Here is a 15721-nt window from a genome sequence, read left to right as displayed (position 1 = left end):
TTTCTGCTGAATATCAATTTCAATGTTTCCTATTGCTGCTCTATATTATTATTAGGAGCATAAAAGCATTAGCCCATTTAACCTCTGAAACCTGTTCCACTGTTCAATTATCTGCAACCTTATCTGCGTTTGTCGCACATCCTTGAACACATTTAGCCAAGAAAATCCATCAATCACATTTAAAGTTTATGATTGATCTCAATTTTGTCATTTGCAGAAGAAAATTTCAAGCTTCAGCCATTATTTATTTGTAGAATGGTTTCCTAATTTCACTCCTGGAAAGTCTAGCTCTCATATTTAGATTAAACTTTGTTTAATGGAAACATGTCTTCACTCCCTTGCAGCCTAGTGCTCTAAACATAAAATCCAGGTTTCAGCATTTTTTCATGAAATTTTAATAATCTATTTACCTGAATCGCTAACATGGTCATAGAGATATACAGCACGGAAACAGACCCTTCGGTCTAACTCGTCCATGCTGACCAGATATCCCAACCCAATCTAGTCCCACCTGCCATCACCCAGCCCATATCCCTCCAAACCCTGCCTATTCATATACCCATCCAGATGCCTTTTAAGTGTTGCACTTGTACTAGCCTCCACCACTTCCTCTGGCAGCTCATTCCATACACGTATCACCCCGCGTCAAAAATTTGCCCCTTAGATCCCTTTTATATCTTTCCCCTCTCACCCTAAACCTATGCCCTCTAGTTCTGGACACCCCCACCCAAGGGAAAAGACTTTTTATCTATTTATCCTTTCCATGCTGCTCATGATTTTATAAATCTCTATAAGGTCACCTCTCAGCGTCCGAAGCTCCAGGGAAAACAGACTCAACCTATTCAACCTCTCCCTATAGCTCAAATTCTCCAACTCTAGCAACACTCTTGTAAATCTTTCCTGAACACTTTCAAGTTTCACAACATCTCTATGGATATCCACCATTTCTAGATTTTAATGTTTAGAAAGTACTGTGGGGCTAACCCAGCACTGCGGCTGCAGATATGCTTATTTGTATTAGTGCCAATCCCCAACAGATAAATCACCAGAATTTGTGGTAGCAAGGTCATCTGGCTGTAAAATCACCCATTATATCCAAAATTTACATTTAAGGAAGGTGATCAATCAGCATTGCGATGACCCCACATTTCATGGGAAAACCCAAAAGAGGAAGCAAGTAAGTACCCTCTTCAGTCCTCTTTGAGTGAAAAATAAATGATTTGCATACATTGAAATCCATTTTTGCTTAAGGTGAGGAGGCAAGGATCAGAGAGAGATTTAGAGGGTTACAAGGTAGCCAGGAAGGAACTGAAGTATGGATTTACGAGAGCTAGAAGGGGGCATGAAAAAGCTTTAGTGGGTACGATTAAGGAAAAGCTTAAGACATTCTACACTTATGTAAGGAACAAGAAGATGGCCAGAGTGAGGGCAAGGCTGATGAGGAATAGTGGAGGGAACTTTTGCCTGGAGTCAGAGGAAGTAGGGGAAGTCCTTAATGAATACTTTGCTTCAGTACTCACTACTGAGAGGGACATTGATGTTTCTGAGGACAGCGTGAAACAGAATGATATACTAGAACAGGTTGATGTTAGGAAGGAGGATGTGCTGAAAATTTTAAAAAACATAAGGTTTGGTAAATCCCCTGAGCCAGATGGGATATATCCTAGTCGAGAGTGTGGTGCTAGAAAAGCACATCCGGTCAGGCAGCATCCGAGGAGCCGGAGAATCGATATTTCGGGCATTAGCCCAGATCCTAGGTTACTACAGGAAGTGAGGGAAGAAATTGATGAACCTTTAGCGATAATCTTTGCATTCTCACTGTTCGCTGGAGTACTACCAAATGATTGGAATTTGGCAAATGTTATTCCCTTGTTTAAGAAAGGGAATAGGGATAATCCTAGAAATTACACACCAGTCAGTCTTACATCAGTGGTGGGCAAAGTATTGGAGAGGTTTCTGAGAGACAGGAGTTATGGTTACTCGGTAAACTATAGTTTGATTAGAGATAGTCAGCATGGCTTTGTGAGGAGCAGGTCATGCCTCATAAACCTTATTGAATTCTTTGAGGATATGACGAAACACGTTGATGAAGGTAGAGCAGTGGATGTAGTGTACATGGATTTTAGCAAGGTGTTTGATCCAGTTCCCCATGTTAGGCTTATTCATAAAATAAAGAGCCCATGGGATATAAGGAAATCTAGCTGTCTGGATAAAGAATTGGCTGACCCATAGAAGACGGAGGGTGATAGTAGATGGAAAGTATTCAGCTTGGAGCTCGCTGACCAGTGGTGTTCCGCAAGGATCTGTTCTGGGACCTCTGCTCTTTGTGATTTTTATAAATGACTTGGAAGGTTGGGTTAGTAAGTTTGCCGATGACATGAACGTTGGTGGAGTTGTGGATAGTTGGAGGGCTATTGTAAGTTGCAACAGGACATTAACAGGGTGCAGAACTGGGCTGATAAGTAGGCGGAGGTGGATACTACAGATGCTGGAGATTAGAGTCAAGATTAGAGTGGTGCTGGAAAAGCACAACAGATCAGGCAGCATCCAAGGAGTAGGAATATCAACGTTTCGAGCAAAAGCTGGAGAAGCTTTTCCAGCACCACTCTAATCTGGGCTGATAAGTGGCAGATGGAGTTCAACTGGAAAAATGTGAAGTCATTCGCTTTGGAAGGTCAAATTTAAAAGCAGATAACAGGGTTAAAGACAGGATTCTTGGGGTCCATGCCCATAGATCCCTCAAAGTTGCCACCATTTTGATAGGGTTGTTAAGAAGGTGTATCGGGAGTTGGTTTTCATTAGCGGGGGACTGAGTTTAAAAGCTGTGAGGTTATGCTGCAGCTCTATAGAGCCCTGGTTAGACCACACTTGGAATATTGTGTTCCGTTCTGGTCACCTCATTATAAGGAAGAATGTGGAAGGTTTAGAGAGGATGCGAAGAGATTTACCAGGATGCTGCCTTATGGAGGGCACGTCACATGAAGAAAGGTTGAGGGAGCTAGGGCTTTTCTCATTTGGGCAAAGAAGGATGAGAGGTGACCTAACAGAGGTGGACAAGATGTTGGAGAGGCATAGATAGAGAAGATAGCCAGAGACGTTTTCTGATGACGGAAATGTCTATCACTGGGGCCATAATTTTAAGGTAATTGAAGGAAGGGTTAGGGGTGATGTCAGAGGTAGGTTCTTTACTCAGAGAGTGTTAGATCCGTGGAATGCACTGTCAGCAATGGTAGTAGAGTCAGATACATTAGGGACATTTAAGCAACTCTTGGATAGGCACATGGAAGTTAGTACAATGAAGGGGATGCAGGTTAGTCTGAACTTAGAGTAGGATAGAAGGCTGGCACAAAATTGAGGGCCGAAGGGCCTGTACTGTGCTGTACTGTTATATGATCTATTATTTTGCCCTTTCACTTAATCTATCAACTTTTTCGTTCTATTATTGCAGAAAATAATCCCAACACATTCAAGAAATTAACCTTTCTGAGACAGGTCTCATGCTATATGAAGCTTAAAAAGCCTTATTAAAATCAATCTGCCTTGACTGTAAGCTTGTTTTAACTACATTTGTGTAACTACCATTTCACAGCTGCTCTTAAGGTAACTATACACAACTTCCACTACAGATTTAAATATCTTTATATTTCTTAATTCTACCCACAAAGTCTCCAATATCTACTTATTTCTTGTTCTATCCATTCGTACTGAAGTAATTTCATCCTTAATCACCAAAAATGCACTTCTGCCTTTACCATATTCCATTCTTTCTTAAGCACTTTCCATCCTGCTATAGTTAGTTTGTAGTATAGTGGACAGTGGAGAAGATTATATGAGATTACAATGAGATTTGCTCAATTGGGTCAATGGGTTGAAGAATGGATAAATGTGATCTATTGCATTTTGGTAAAACAAACAAAGGCAATAGTTATACAAGTGAAAGCAGGGTATGATGTACATGATGCAACAAAATCATGACAATGGGACTTTCCTCCTTGTTTTGGAAAATCTCCTCTCCAGCCACTTCAAGTCTTACTTTATCTTGGCTATATTCCCTCTCTTCTCCCATTCACAGCTGTATGGGACGCTAATTCTCTAGCTGCTAATTATTGAATCCCCAATTGAGTTATTGAATTGTCTAGATTATACACATCATGTTGTTCTCGAACCAAACTTTGAAGCTTCCCGGCTGATCCTCTCTCAAAATCACCTCACTCAGCACATCAGTGCTGCCTCCCACAGAGTCATCTAGCACATAAACAGACCCTTTGGTCCAACTTATCCATGCTGACCACATGAAATAGTCCCATTTGCCTGCATTTGGCCCATATTCTTCTAAATATTCTTATACATGTACCTGTCCAAATGTCTTTTAAATGTTGTAAGTACACCTCCATCGACCACTTCCTCTGGCAGTTCATTCCATATACAAACCACCCTCTGTTACAAAATTGCCCCTCAAGTTCATTTTAAGTCTTTCTCCTCTCACTTTAAAACTATGCCCTCTAGTTTTTAACTCCTCAATCCTAGCAAAAAGACGTTTGCTTTTCACCTTAGCTCTGCCCCTCATGATTTTATAAACCTCTCCAAGGTCACCCATCAACCTCCTAAGCTCCAGTGAAATAACTCCCAGTTTATCCAACCTCTCCTTATAACTCACATACTCCAATCCTGGTACCATCCTTGTAAATATTTTCTGCATCCTCTCCAATTTAATAATATCCTTCCTATAGCAGGATGACCAGAACAGTACACACTATTCCAAAAGTGGCCTCACCAATGTCCTGTGCAACTACAATAAGTCATCTCAACTCCCACACTCAATAGTCTGAGCAAGCTGAGGACTTCCCCTATCCCATTCCACTACTTCCACAGGACACCCTCATCTTTGTCATCAATGGTCTGTATCCATCACATTGACTGGTTCCAGTTGTCTGCCTGTTTACCAGTCAAACAGCCAATTTCTTTAGTATCCATAAATAGACATGTTAAATGAAAATAAAAGATATTGTTCAAGGTCTGTCTGAATTTTCTCACATAGATTAATATTTTATACCAGGTCATAAGTCACGTGATACCAAATTACAGTCCAATATGTTTATTTGAAATCACAAGCTTTTGAAGTGTAGCCCCGTCACCTGAAAGTATTGGGCTGCAAATGCTTGTGATTTCAAATAAACCTGTTGTACTATAACTTAGTGTCATGTGACTTCTGACTTTATCCACTCAGTCCAACACTGGCACCTCCTTATCATTATATCTGGTAATTACTGGACAATCCTGACACTGGTTGTGAACTGTTGAGTCTGCCTGTGATATGATTTGTGGTAAAGCAAAATTGCTAATACTTGCGATAAAAAAGTTTTTTAAATGAAAGGTCACCCTTTTCAGACACATGTTGGTTCAAATTGTTGGAATCTTGCCTCAAGGCAGTGGAGGTGGAGTCATTGAACATCTTTAAGACAAAGATAGATAATTTTTTATTAAGCAATAAAATCAGAGGTTTTTAGGGACAGATGAGAATGTGGAATTTAAAACAAACATTAACAATGATCTTTTTAAATGGCAGAGCATGTTAAGTGCTCCTATTTCCTATATAGGCTCAAAAGTGAAGAATGAGGATATGCACAAAACGCCCTTTTCTAACTCTACTACATTATGAACGAACACTTTGAAGAAAATAGTAAAATAAATGGGAGTGGGTGCAAGTGACAATGTAAATGTGAACTGTTTTCGTTTTGCTAGTGGTATGTTTACCCTGATGTTGACATATTGCACTTATATTTCTCTATCTCCATGAAGGCACTCACTCGCTGTTTTCACGTCAAGCAACTCTTTCCTTCCCTGCAGCCGTTTTCTTCTTCTTTTGATTGACAACCGGGACCGCGCGAATAATAAGTAGGGCAGGGGAGGGGGAAAAATTCAAATCTGAAACGGAACCGACGTGACCCGCGCGCCGAGCACCCATTGGCTGGTTTCAATTGACGCGGGACACTTGAACTGAATGGGTTTTTATCGGTTGCCGGTGGTGACGTCCGACCAGTGTGTGGGGGAGGGGAGGGGTATTGGAAACAGTAATCGAGCAAACTGTCCCAGGCCGCTCGCGGGGTCGGGTTGGGGGAGGGGAAACAATTGCCCCAGCCATCCCACGCAGTCTGGCTTCAGGTGGGGGACGGATTATAGAGCGGGACCTGGCCGCTGGAGTTGGCCTGTCTCCTGGACTCAGCCAGAGGGGAGAGGATACAGATGCGAGCCCGCCAGCCCGGCCTGAGTCCGATTTTAATCCGACGGTGTATTTTACCCGTGTTTTTGTTTTAAAGGAGAATATCGTACAGTTTTTTTTAAAAAAAAATCAATCCGATTTTTTGTACTGTCCCCTTTTTAAAATCCCCGGGCTCGAGAATGTACCGGGCTTCTCGCGACGCTTCCTCCAGGGAAAACGTGCTGCCCCCAGGCGTGAAAGTCGCCAGCTGGCAGGATCAGGAGCCGAGAGGCCGGGAGCGGAATGCGGGCAGAATGGCCACCCCTACCCCTGTCGGGGGCAGGAAGGTGCTCGGGGTGTTGCACAGTAACCAGGCTTTACAGCCCCATCACAAGTCTGTAAGTAAAGAGGCAGGTGCTGTCACTGGGTGGGCGATGCAGACACCAGCTTGTTGTTGTTGTTGTTGGCGGTGGTGGTCTACGGTATCAATTACAATTAGGCGAAGGCCGAGACCAGTGAGATATATCATCCGACAGTTTCTGGGATGTGTTATTGAATGGCATAAAGTTCACATTGCCCCAGCACCATTCAGTTTCCGTTTTGCAACGGCTCACAACCACCTTGACTGTCCTCTCGCGTTGCAAATTGGAGCCTGTACGTTGGTCCATGTTCGAAAAGTAAAGTGCTGGCCGTGTATTCACAGCAGTAGTTCCTTGTCTGCGATTTTATTAAATTATACTTGAGCATTAAAAAAAAATGCTCCGCACTTCAATTTTCCATCAGCTCACGAGCCAAGTTGCTTGGCGTTCCAATGATTTCTCATAATTGGTGTAGCGAAAGAACTTCACATTAAAGCGTGTAGGTGTGTTTTTTTTTTGTACATTAAATGCTCATCTCTGCCCGCCGGGCCATCAAGATGTTGGGAAATCGTTACTGAATGTTAGCGTGATTGCTGAGATTCCGTGGCTCCGGAAGGAGTGAATTTGTGAATCCGAACCACACTGTCTAATTTGTCAGTGATGCTACTGGAATGGGCATGCTCATGATAAAATAGGTAAATATGGGGAAGTCAAGTACTCTATTATTCTATGTAGATTGAATAGTATTTTAAATAATCTTTGTTCAAATGGGGGGGGGGGGGGGGGGGGAATTTATCGTGCATGTGTAAAGTTCAGGAACATTTGACTGATTTTGGTTGCCAACAGAAAAGGCTTTCTATTGCCTTTCGTGGAGCAGTGTAGGCCTTTGCCTTCTATGACTGGAATCCTTGGGAGTCAAACGCTTCAAGTTTATCAATCAATGTAATAATTGTGGTAAATCGAGGTGTTGCACCTGCAAAATTCCAGCAAATAACTAAGAGCTGAGATTTGGAAGCCACACTCTTGTTCTCTCATCTGCACTAAGCTAAATTTTTTGCATGTTTCTGCAGTCTTGTATCGTAAGAAGGATGTTGTGAAACTGGAAAGGGTTCAGAAGAGATTTAAAAGATAATGTCAGGGTTGGAAGGTTTGAGCTATAGTGAGAGGCTGATTAACCTGGGACTGATTTTCCTGGAGCCTCAGAGACTGAGGTGTGATATTTTAGAGGCTTATAATCATAAGGGGCATAGATAAGGGAAATAGACAATGCCTTTTCCCTGGGGTACGGAAGCCCAGAGTTAGAGGGCATGGAACGTTACAGCACAGTACAGACCCGTCGGCCCTCTGCTGCTCCAACCTGTGAAACCAATAGGTTTAGGATAAGAGGGGGAAAATTTAAAAGGGACGTAAGGGGCAGGTTTTTCACACAGGGTGGTGCGTGTATAGAATGAGCTGCCAGAGGAAGTGGTGGAGGCTGGTACAATTACAACATTGAAAAGACATCTGGATGGGTATATGAATAGGTAGGGTTTAGAGGGATATGGGCCAACTGCTGGCAAATGGGACTAAATTAGTTTATGATATCTGATCGGCATGGGCGAGTTGGACTAAAGGGTCTGTTTCCGTGCTATGGATCAATAAGATCCTATGAGTCATAGGTGATTCTGCGTTTCACCTCAGGAAGCTGAAAATTTGTCACAATCAGCACTTTGTATTTCATCCAAATGAACCCAGACAGAGGTGTTGGAAATATGTTGGTGAGGTAGATATCGCAATTGAACTGAATTTGTCTCCATTTGGTTTTCAGTCATGTGCTTCTTTGTAAAAAGCAGAAAGTTGCAAATATTTGCCCCTCCTGCTTCTGAGTCCATCCTTCAATTCTAGAGCTACTGCAAATGCTTTTAAAAACATACTTTTAAAGATTGAAGTAAGATTATGCTACCACATTTGAAAATGTCTGTCCTTAAAATAACTTTAAGTTGGCTTCAAGAAAAGCTGACAGTTTTAAAGCAATCACAAATGTTGTTTAAGAAATTTGATAATTAAATATTAAGTAAGGAATTAAGCTTTGCTGAAAAAGAGACATGCTATTGAAGTTTTCTTGCCTTACATTCTGCAGGACAAACAAAAAGAACATCAAATTTCAGAGGGAGCAACAATGTATGCTGTATTTTTATAAAAGAAAACGTGCTGATTAGTTTGCACATCAGTCTGGTCAAGTCTTTGTCATGGAAAATACCAGGGGATCATTGTTCTTTATGGCGTCCAGACATGCTGCCATTTTCTGAAACTCTTCTCTGCTCTCATGCACTGTGCAACTGACAGTTAATTTCAGCTTTAATGACCACTATACCCAATTAGATGGTGTTGTCATGGATACCCTGAAAGCCCATCTCATTGATATCTTTGGTTTTCTTGCAAAATGCACTGAATGACCCCAACCTCTGCATATTTCTGATATGGAATATATTTGCAATATTTGAATCTGCAGCCATGTATATGAACTTCCTTACCTAAATGTGCTCCATCTCTTGCTCAAATTCAACTTTGAGACTAAGCAGTGTCGTGAGCTCCTTTTTCCTCAATATGCTAAGCCAACCATCACGAGTCGATAAATGCCTCAGGATTCCTACAGTTTCATATACTTGCAAATTTCGTCTTATTAGCATTTTTGTAAATAGGATCTGACCCATTTGCTCATTGTTCTCTTTTGTTTCAGAAATAGGGTGCATGGCAGTTATCCTGCAGGATAAATGTTTATCCTGTTTGGTGGTGTTCTGTGTATTGTCTATATACTCAACTGGACCTAAGACCATCACCTGTTTGACTGGAAAATGTCTAGTCTACTTCAAACTATCTTGGAAGGGTAAAGTGTCTTGACATTTTGAACAATAGATGAAGCAGGCTAATTTGGGGTTACTATACAGTGGCAACATTAGTGGTATTGTTCACTAACTGGATGAAGTGTTCAAGCCAAGAAGATGATCGTGCCATAAAAATGGTATATTCTTATGGCAACACCTTGACCAACCCATTGGCATCCTTTTCTTCAGTATAAATTGTTACCGTCTCTGAAATATGACATTCTTGCACCTGTCCTGCTGATTGCAAGATTTTAAAAAACTTAATGGTTTCTTTTTTTTTCTAGCAATACTGAAGTTTTATAATAATATCCCAAAATCTGTACTCCCATTTCATATTTCTAAATTGAACTTGCAGATTTCAACATCAGGATTTAACTGCAACAATGAGAACTCTGGCCATCTACCAGCAGGAAAAGCACCAACAAAACCATCATTCACTATCCATGAAGATGAACCTGATGGTGCTCCATGTCGAAGTACAAGTCGTAATGCAGGAAATGCTGCAAACCTGACACTAAATTCAACTGTACTATCACTTGGAAATTGCAAACCTTTGGCTTCCATTGAGTGTGCTGCAGATGTTAGCTTTGGTAAGTTTTTTTTTATTATATTATGTGGTTGATCTGAATTTTACTTGTTCATTTTCTTTGCAACTTTCTTTTAGTCCAATATTACCATACATCTCTATCCACCCCGTTCTGTTGCTGAATATCGCTTTGAATATTGAGATGCATATAACTGTCTGACGATAAAGTGGTGGTTGACTGAGAGTGACATCAAGGAGCACTTGCAAAGTTGAACTCATTGGGAATGGTAGGGCAGGTGATATTATTGCAGCAGTTCCTTGGGGTAGTGAATTAGGCCCAAATGTCTTTAATTACTTCATAATCAATTATCCTCCTTCCATCATAAGGTCAGAAGTGAGGATGTTCAGCCGTTAAGTACAGTCTGCAACTCCTTGGGTACTGTAGCAGTTTACAGCTTGAATAACATGCCATTGATCCCACAATTTCCCCACTATCTACATTTTGAGGATTACCAGGAGCCAGCCAGTTAACTTATGCATACAAATGCTGGTCAGAAGCTGGAATTTGTGGCATGTAATTGCTGACCTCCAAGTCATTTCTCTCACCTTGAGGGTACAAGTCAGGAATATAGTTTGATTAAATACTGTCTGCTTAGTGTGTTTGGTACCACCAAAATTCACTCTGTCTATGGCAATGAGTGGAACAGCACTTCGTTCATCCTTTTGAACCTTTATTCCCTTCATCACTGACAGCAATGCGCACCACAAGATGTCATGGGACATTTAGTCAAACCCTTTTTTTTTGACAGTGTCTTTCAAATTTGTAGCTACTACCATCTAAAAGAGCAATGCGAGGACTAACTTCTTTCTGCAAGCTACAGATCATCCTGACATTGAGTGATGTTGCCAATCCTATGCTGTTGCTGGACCAAAATCCTGGAATTCCCTAATAGCAATTTGAGTTTATCTGCAGCAGAGCACCTCTCCTCCACCATCTTCTATTGGCGATGAGGAACAGAGAGCAAGTGCTGGCCTTGCCAGTGACTTACTCATCCCATGAAAAAAGTCTTCAATAACTTGCTGTTTGCAGCATGAACCCTGGGGCAAGGGCATCAGGTGGAGATGTTTAGATTTTTTTTGGAGGTTGATGCACTTGCTCTAAAATATTCAGCTTTTTTCTTTTTGCCTTTTTAATTACAACTTTTCAATTGTGTTTTCCCCTTTTGTGGCAAACTTATTGAGGTAGATGTCCAATGAGCTTGTAGTCCTTTATGTAAAAGATAGAAAGTAACTGCTGGTTTTCTGTTTAATCTAACAGATTCCAATCTAATGTAGTTTTTTGACCGTACTCTTGTGTTTTGTAAACTGTATCTGAACATTGGATGTGGGTATGTTTCTCTGCTTTAGCAGCCAATCTGAAGATAGAGTTTTGTAGTCTGAAGAGCTCAAATTGCCGTGGTTTTTGACTTTTTAACAATATGCAATCCTATAGTTATTTGAGGTGGTTGTGGTAGATAAAGACAAAAGGTTCCCTTGAATCTACATACCAAAGCTAAAAGCAAGCAAGCACTCTTCTGACTCTTACTTTATCAATTTAGTTTGTGGTTCTGTTTTATTTTGGCCCAGCGTCTCTGTATTCATGGTCATACAGCACATCTGCTTAGCCCATGTCCCTCTAACATTCCTCCTTAATGTACTTGTCTGAATGAATACTACTGAAATGTAATAACTAAGAAATCTAGAAGTAAATCTAAAAATAAGCCTGAATCTCAGGAGCAGATGCAAGATCCATGTTACACCGGAATTTTTTGCCAGCTTTGGTTTATGTAAAATTCCTTCTGTGCTAAGTAAATATAACTTTCACATTTTTGTTTTTAGACCATTAACTTTCCTCCGAATTGATTGCTTTGTCTAGTTTGTAACTTCATTAAAATTGAAACATGAATTCAGTTTCTTCTAAATTAAGACTTGAGCTCTGGCAGTGATCCTTGGAGCCTTTAATTTACCACTGCTTTATGTTTTTCCCAGACGTTGTCAATCAAGCTTATTCCTTGAACTATCTTCTATTTTATTTCTAACTTTGGTGAACTTGTGTGGAAGATCAGTACAATATCACTGGAGTTATAAATCTCGCTTGCTTGCTGGAGGATTTAAATACAATTAACAAATTTGAAATATAAAGCTAGTAATCCGTGAAACTAACTGTCATAAAAATCCTTTTTTATTTATTCTTGTTGAAGGAAATCTGTCATCCATAATTGGTCTGGCCTAGATGTGACTCCAGATCCATAGCAATATAATTGATTATTCATTGCCTTTCTTAAAAAAAAAGGGCAGCTAGGGATAAGCAGCAAATGCGCTTATATTCAAGATGGCAGCAAAATAGAATGTAGGGTCTGATAACTGCAGCTTTGAGAGAGGACCAGGTTAATGAAATAAAATCCAAATGGTGAACTGAGAGTACCTCCTGGTTGGTGAGTAATTATTAAGAACTGTGGAGACTATTGGGGACCGAAAGGTAAGATTTAAGTATACCTTATAATTAACTAAGACACTAGTCAAGGGAAGTTTTTTATTTGAGAACACCTCATGATTCCATTACTTTTATTCTTGTTGTAAGCTTATTACATTACTAAACTATTGCAATAATGTGAGAAGATGCATTAGTTTAGTTCACCAAGCATTTTGTGACTTTGATACAATATATAAGGATAGGCAGTTGATGTGTTGGAAATGCAGAAAATTGAAGATCTGAACAGTGGTGTAATCCAGGAGATAAGTATCCACAGCTGCAAGTACTGCGGGGAGGGTGTGGAGCGGTATCTGGTTGCATTGTACCAGGAGACGGTGATATCCCTTGAGATAAGATGTTCCAATTTGATCACTGGACAAGGATATTTGTGTGATTGTACTTAACGACTGCAACAACTGTCCAACCAGTTTGAGATTCATTCAATTTGTTTGAGTGTGAGGCTGCAGGATAATGAGCTTTCTGACCATGCCACTGCGGTACAGGAACCAATTCAAGTCTCTGGAGCAAAAAGAAAGTAATAGTAGGTAACAGTATAGTGATAGGTAGTTCCCTGCAGCAAAGAGCATGAATCTAGAATTTTGTTGCCTATCTGGTTTTAGGGACCAGAGAGGGAGGATCCAATTTTCATGATCCATTGGCTACCAACAGCATAGGCAGGACAAGGAAAGAGGTTCTGCATAGTTGGTGTGATGAGCTTGGTACCAGATTAAGAAACAGGACCTCAAAATGCTAATCTCGTGATTATTTCCTGAGTCTTGTGCAAATTAGCAGAGGGCAAATCAAGTTAGAGAAATGAATGTGACTCAGTCTGGTGTGGACCAAGTGGATTTCATTTGTGGCCCACTGTCATCAATACTGGGAAAAGGGGTACTGGACCATTGGGATTCCACTTCAACAGTGCTTGGGGCTTCAGTGTTTTAGACAGCTGCATAATTAGAGAAGTTTTGAACTCAATATTGGGATCAAATTTAGGTAGATGAGGTCAGTCAAAGAATTGAGGCAAGAAAAAGATAAGTATATAGAATATGATGAACAAACTGACCGGTAAATCCAAGAGCTAGTAAGGCTAGAGATTGTAAAAGTAATCGAAGATAAGACTAATAACTGCATACAGCATTTGAAATAATCGTCTCAAATAGGTGTTAGTTAATAAAGACAAAGCGGGGCACATAGACAAAGGATCAAAGTAATTGGGTAGCTTTGACATGGTTTTGTGAAAGAAGTATTTTTAACAAATATATATGTTGGAGCTTTTTGAAGAAGCAACTTGTGCATTGGATGTAGGGGCATTGGTGATGTATTGAGATTTTCAGAAGGTGTTTGATACATGCCACTAAAAATCGTTATTGTAGGAAATGAAGGCTTAAGATTTACTGGGATGAATAGAAGGTTGTCTGATTAACAGAAAACAGTAGGCACAAAAAGGGGCAGGGTATCACAGACTGGACTGCATTTACAAAACTAACACCCACAATGGACACTTTTTCTCATGAAAATAGACTGTATGTGCTAGGAGTTTATTCATCTATTATATGGAGTTAGGATGGGTGAAGGGGCACATCATTGAAGGTAGGAAACATTCCTACACCCACCTGTCAAGACTAAGTATAGAACTAAGGGTCACTGCTTTAAAAATGGCACCAGTGAGCAAGTCACATGGTTTCAGGCATTGATATCATCATGTAGACTTTAACTGGGAACTAGGGTCCAATCAAAGTCAGAGTTGTAGGCACAGAAACAAACCCTTTGGTCCAACTCATCCATGCCAACCAGATGTCCTAACCTGATCTAGTCCCATTTGTTAGCATTTGGCCCATATTGCTCTTAACCCTTCCTATACATGTACCAATCCAGATGTTTAAATGTTGTAATTGTAGCTGCCTGCACCAGCTCCTCTAGCACCATTCCTTTGCATGAAAAAGTTAACCCTAAAGTCCTTTTTTTTTTTTAAAAAAAAAAAAATCTTTCCCTTCTCATCTTAAACCTAAGCCATCTAGTTTTGATTTCCCCTACCCCACTCTTGGCTATTCACCCTATTATGTCCCTCATATGGGTGGCACAGTGGTTAGCACTGCTGCCTCACAGCACCAGAGACCCGGGTTCAATTCCCGCCTCAGGCGACTCTGTGTGGAGTTTGCACATTCTCCCTGTGTCTGCGTGGGTTTCCTCCGGGTGCTCCGGTTTCCTCCCACAATCCAAAAATGTGCAGGTTAGATGAATTGGCCATGCTAAATTGCCTGTGCAAACTCCACACAGATACAAGGATGGAATTGAACCTGGGTCCCCGGTGCTGTGACGTAGTAATAATAACCAGAGTCACCGTGTTGCCCTTGTGATTTTATAAACCTCTATAAGGTCACCCCTCAGCCTCTGCTCCAGGGAAAATAGCCCCAGCCTATTCAGCCTCTCCTATCGCTTAAATCCTCCAATCCTGGCAACATCCTTAAATGTTTTCTGAACTGTTTCAAGTTTAACAACAACTTCTTTACAGCAGAGATCAGAATTGGTGAGGCCATTTTGGAATACTGCATTCAAAATCCTCTAAACAGTTGTTGGGCTTGGGGTGAGGGACTCCTGGAGTTAGGAGGGTAGAGGGCCCAGAAATTTGGGTAGGGGTATGTGAGATGAGTAGAGCTCTCGGCGGAAGAAAGATGAATGACAAGGTAGGCAAGGCCATCCCCCTATTGGTGTCTCTTCCCTTCTTCTCCACTGTCTGCGTTAATGATAGTTAACGACCCAGCCGCAACAGCCCTCTGTGATAAAGAATTCCACAGAATTGCCTCACTTAGAAGAATTTTCTCCTCCTCTGTCTTAAATCAGCCCCGTATTCTGACAGGCATTCAGCCCAAAATTATTCACAGTATCCTCGGTATGGTCTGATTAGTGTCTTGTATAATTTTAGTAAAACCTTCCTATTGTTATACTCAAATTTCTTTTGAAATAAAGGCCAGTTATTTTCTTTGCCTTCATTATTGCCAATCTAATTATGTGCTGGTTAGATGGGTTGGCCATGGTAAATTGTCCATTGGTAAATTGTCCATTGATCTGGGGATGTGTCAGTTAGATGGATTAGCTATGGGGAACAATGGGGTTACAGGGATAGGGTAGGTAGGTGGGTGGGTGTTAGGATGCTCTTCGGAAGATCCGTATGGACTTGCTGGGCTGAATGGCCTGTTTCCATGCTGCAGGGATCTTGATTCTGCCCAACTTGGATGCTAGCTTTGAATTCATGGGTGAGGA

General features: G+C 40.9%; 1 protein-coding gene across 1 annotated transcript in view; it reads left to right on the top strand.

Moving 5' to 3' along the window:
* The first annotated feature begins 6074 nt into the window (after nucleotides 1-6074).
* LOC122539324 (cyclin-A2-like) overlaps nucleotides 6075-15721 on the top strand; it is a 32273-nt gene continuing 22626 nt past the window's right edge. The window contains exons 1-2 of the mRNA XM_043674028.1: nucleotides 6075-6597; nucleotides 9778-10012. Of these exons, the coding sequence (XP_043529963.1) occupies nucleotides 6400-6597; nucleotides 9778-10012 (433 nt within the window). The 5' untranslated portion in view covers nucleotides 6075-6399. The remainder of the gene's footprint in view (nucleotides 6598-9777; nucleotides 10013-15721) is intronic.

The sequence above is a fragment of the Chiloscyllium plagiosum genome, chromosome 32 (assembly GCF_004010195.1).
Source record: "Chiloscyllium plagiosum isolate BGI_BamShark_2017 chromosome 32, ASM401019v2, whole genome shotgun sequence".
NCBI classification, from domain to species: domain Eukaryota; kingdom Metazoa; phylum Chordata; class Chondrichthyes; order Orectolobiformes; family Hemiscylliidae; genus Chiloscyllium; species Chiloscyllium plagiosum.
Note: the sequence above shows the minus strand (reverse complement) of the source record. Positions and strands in the feature narration are given on the sequence as shown.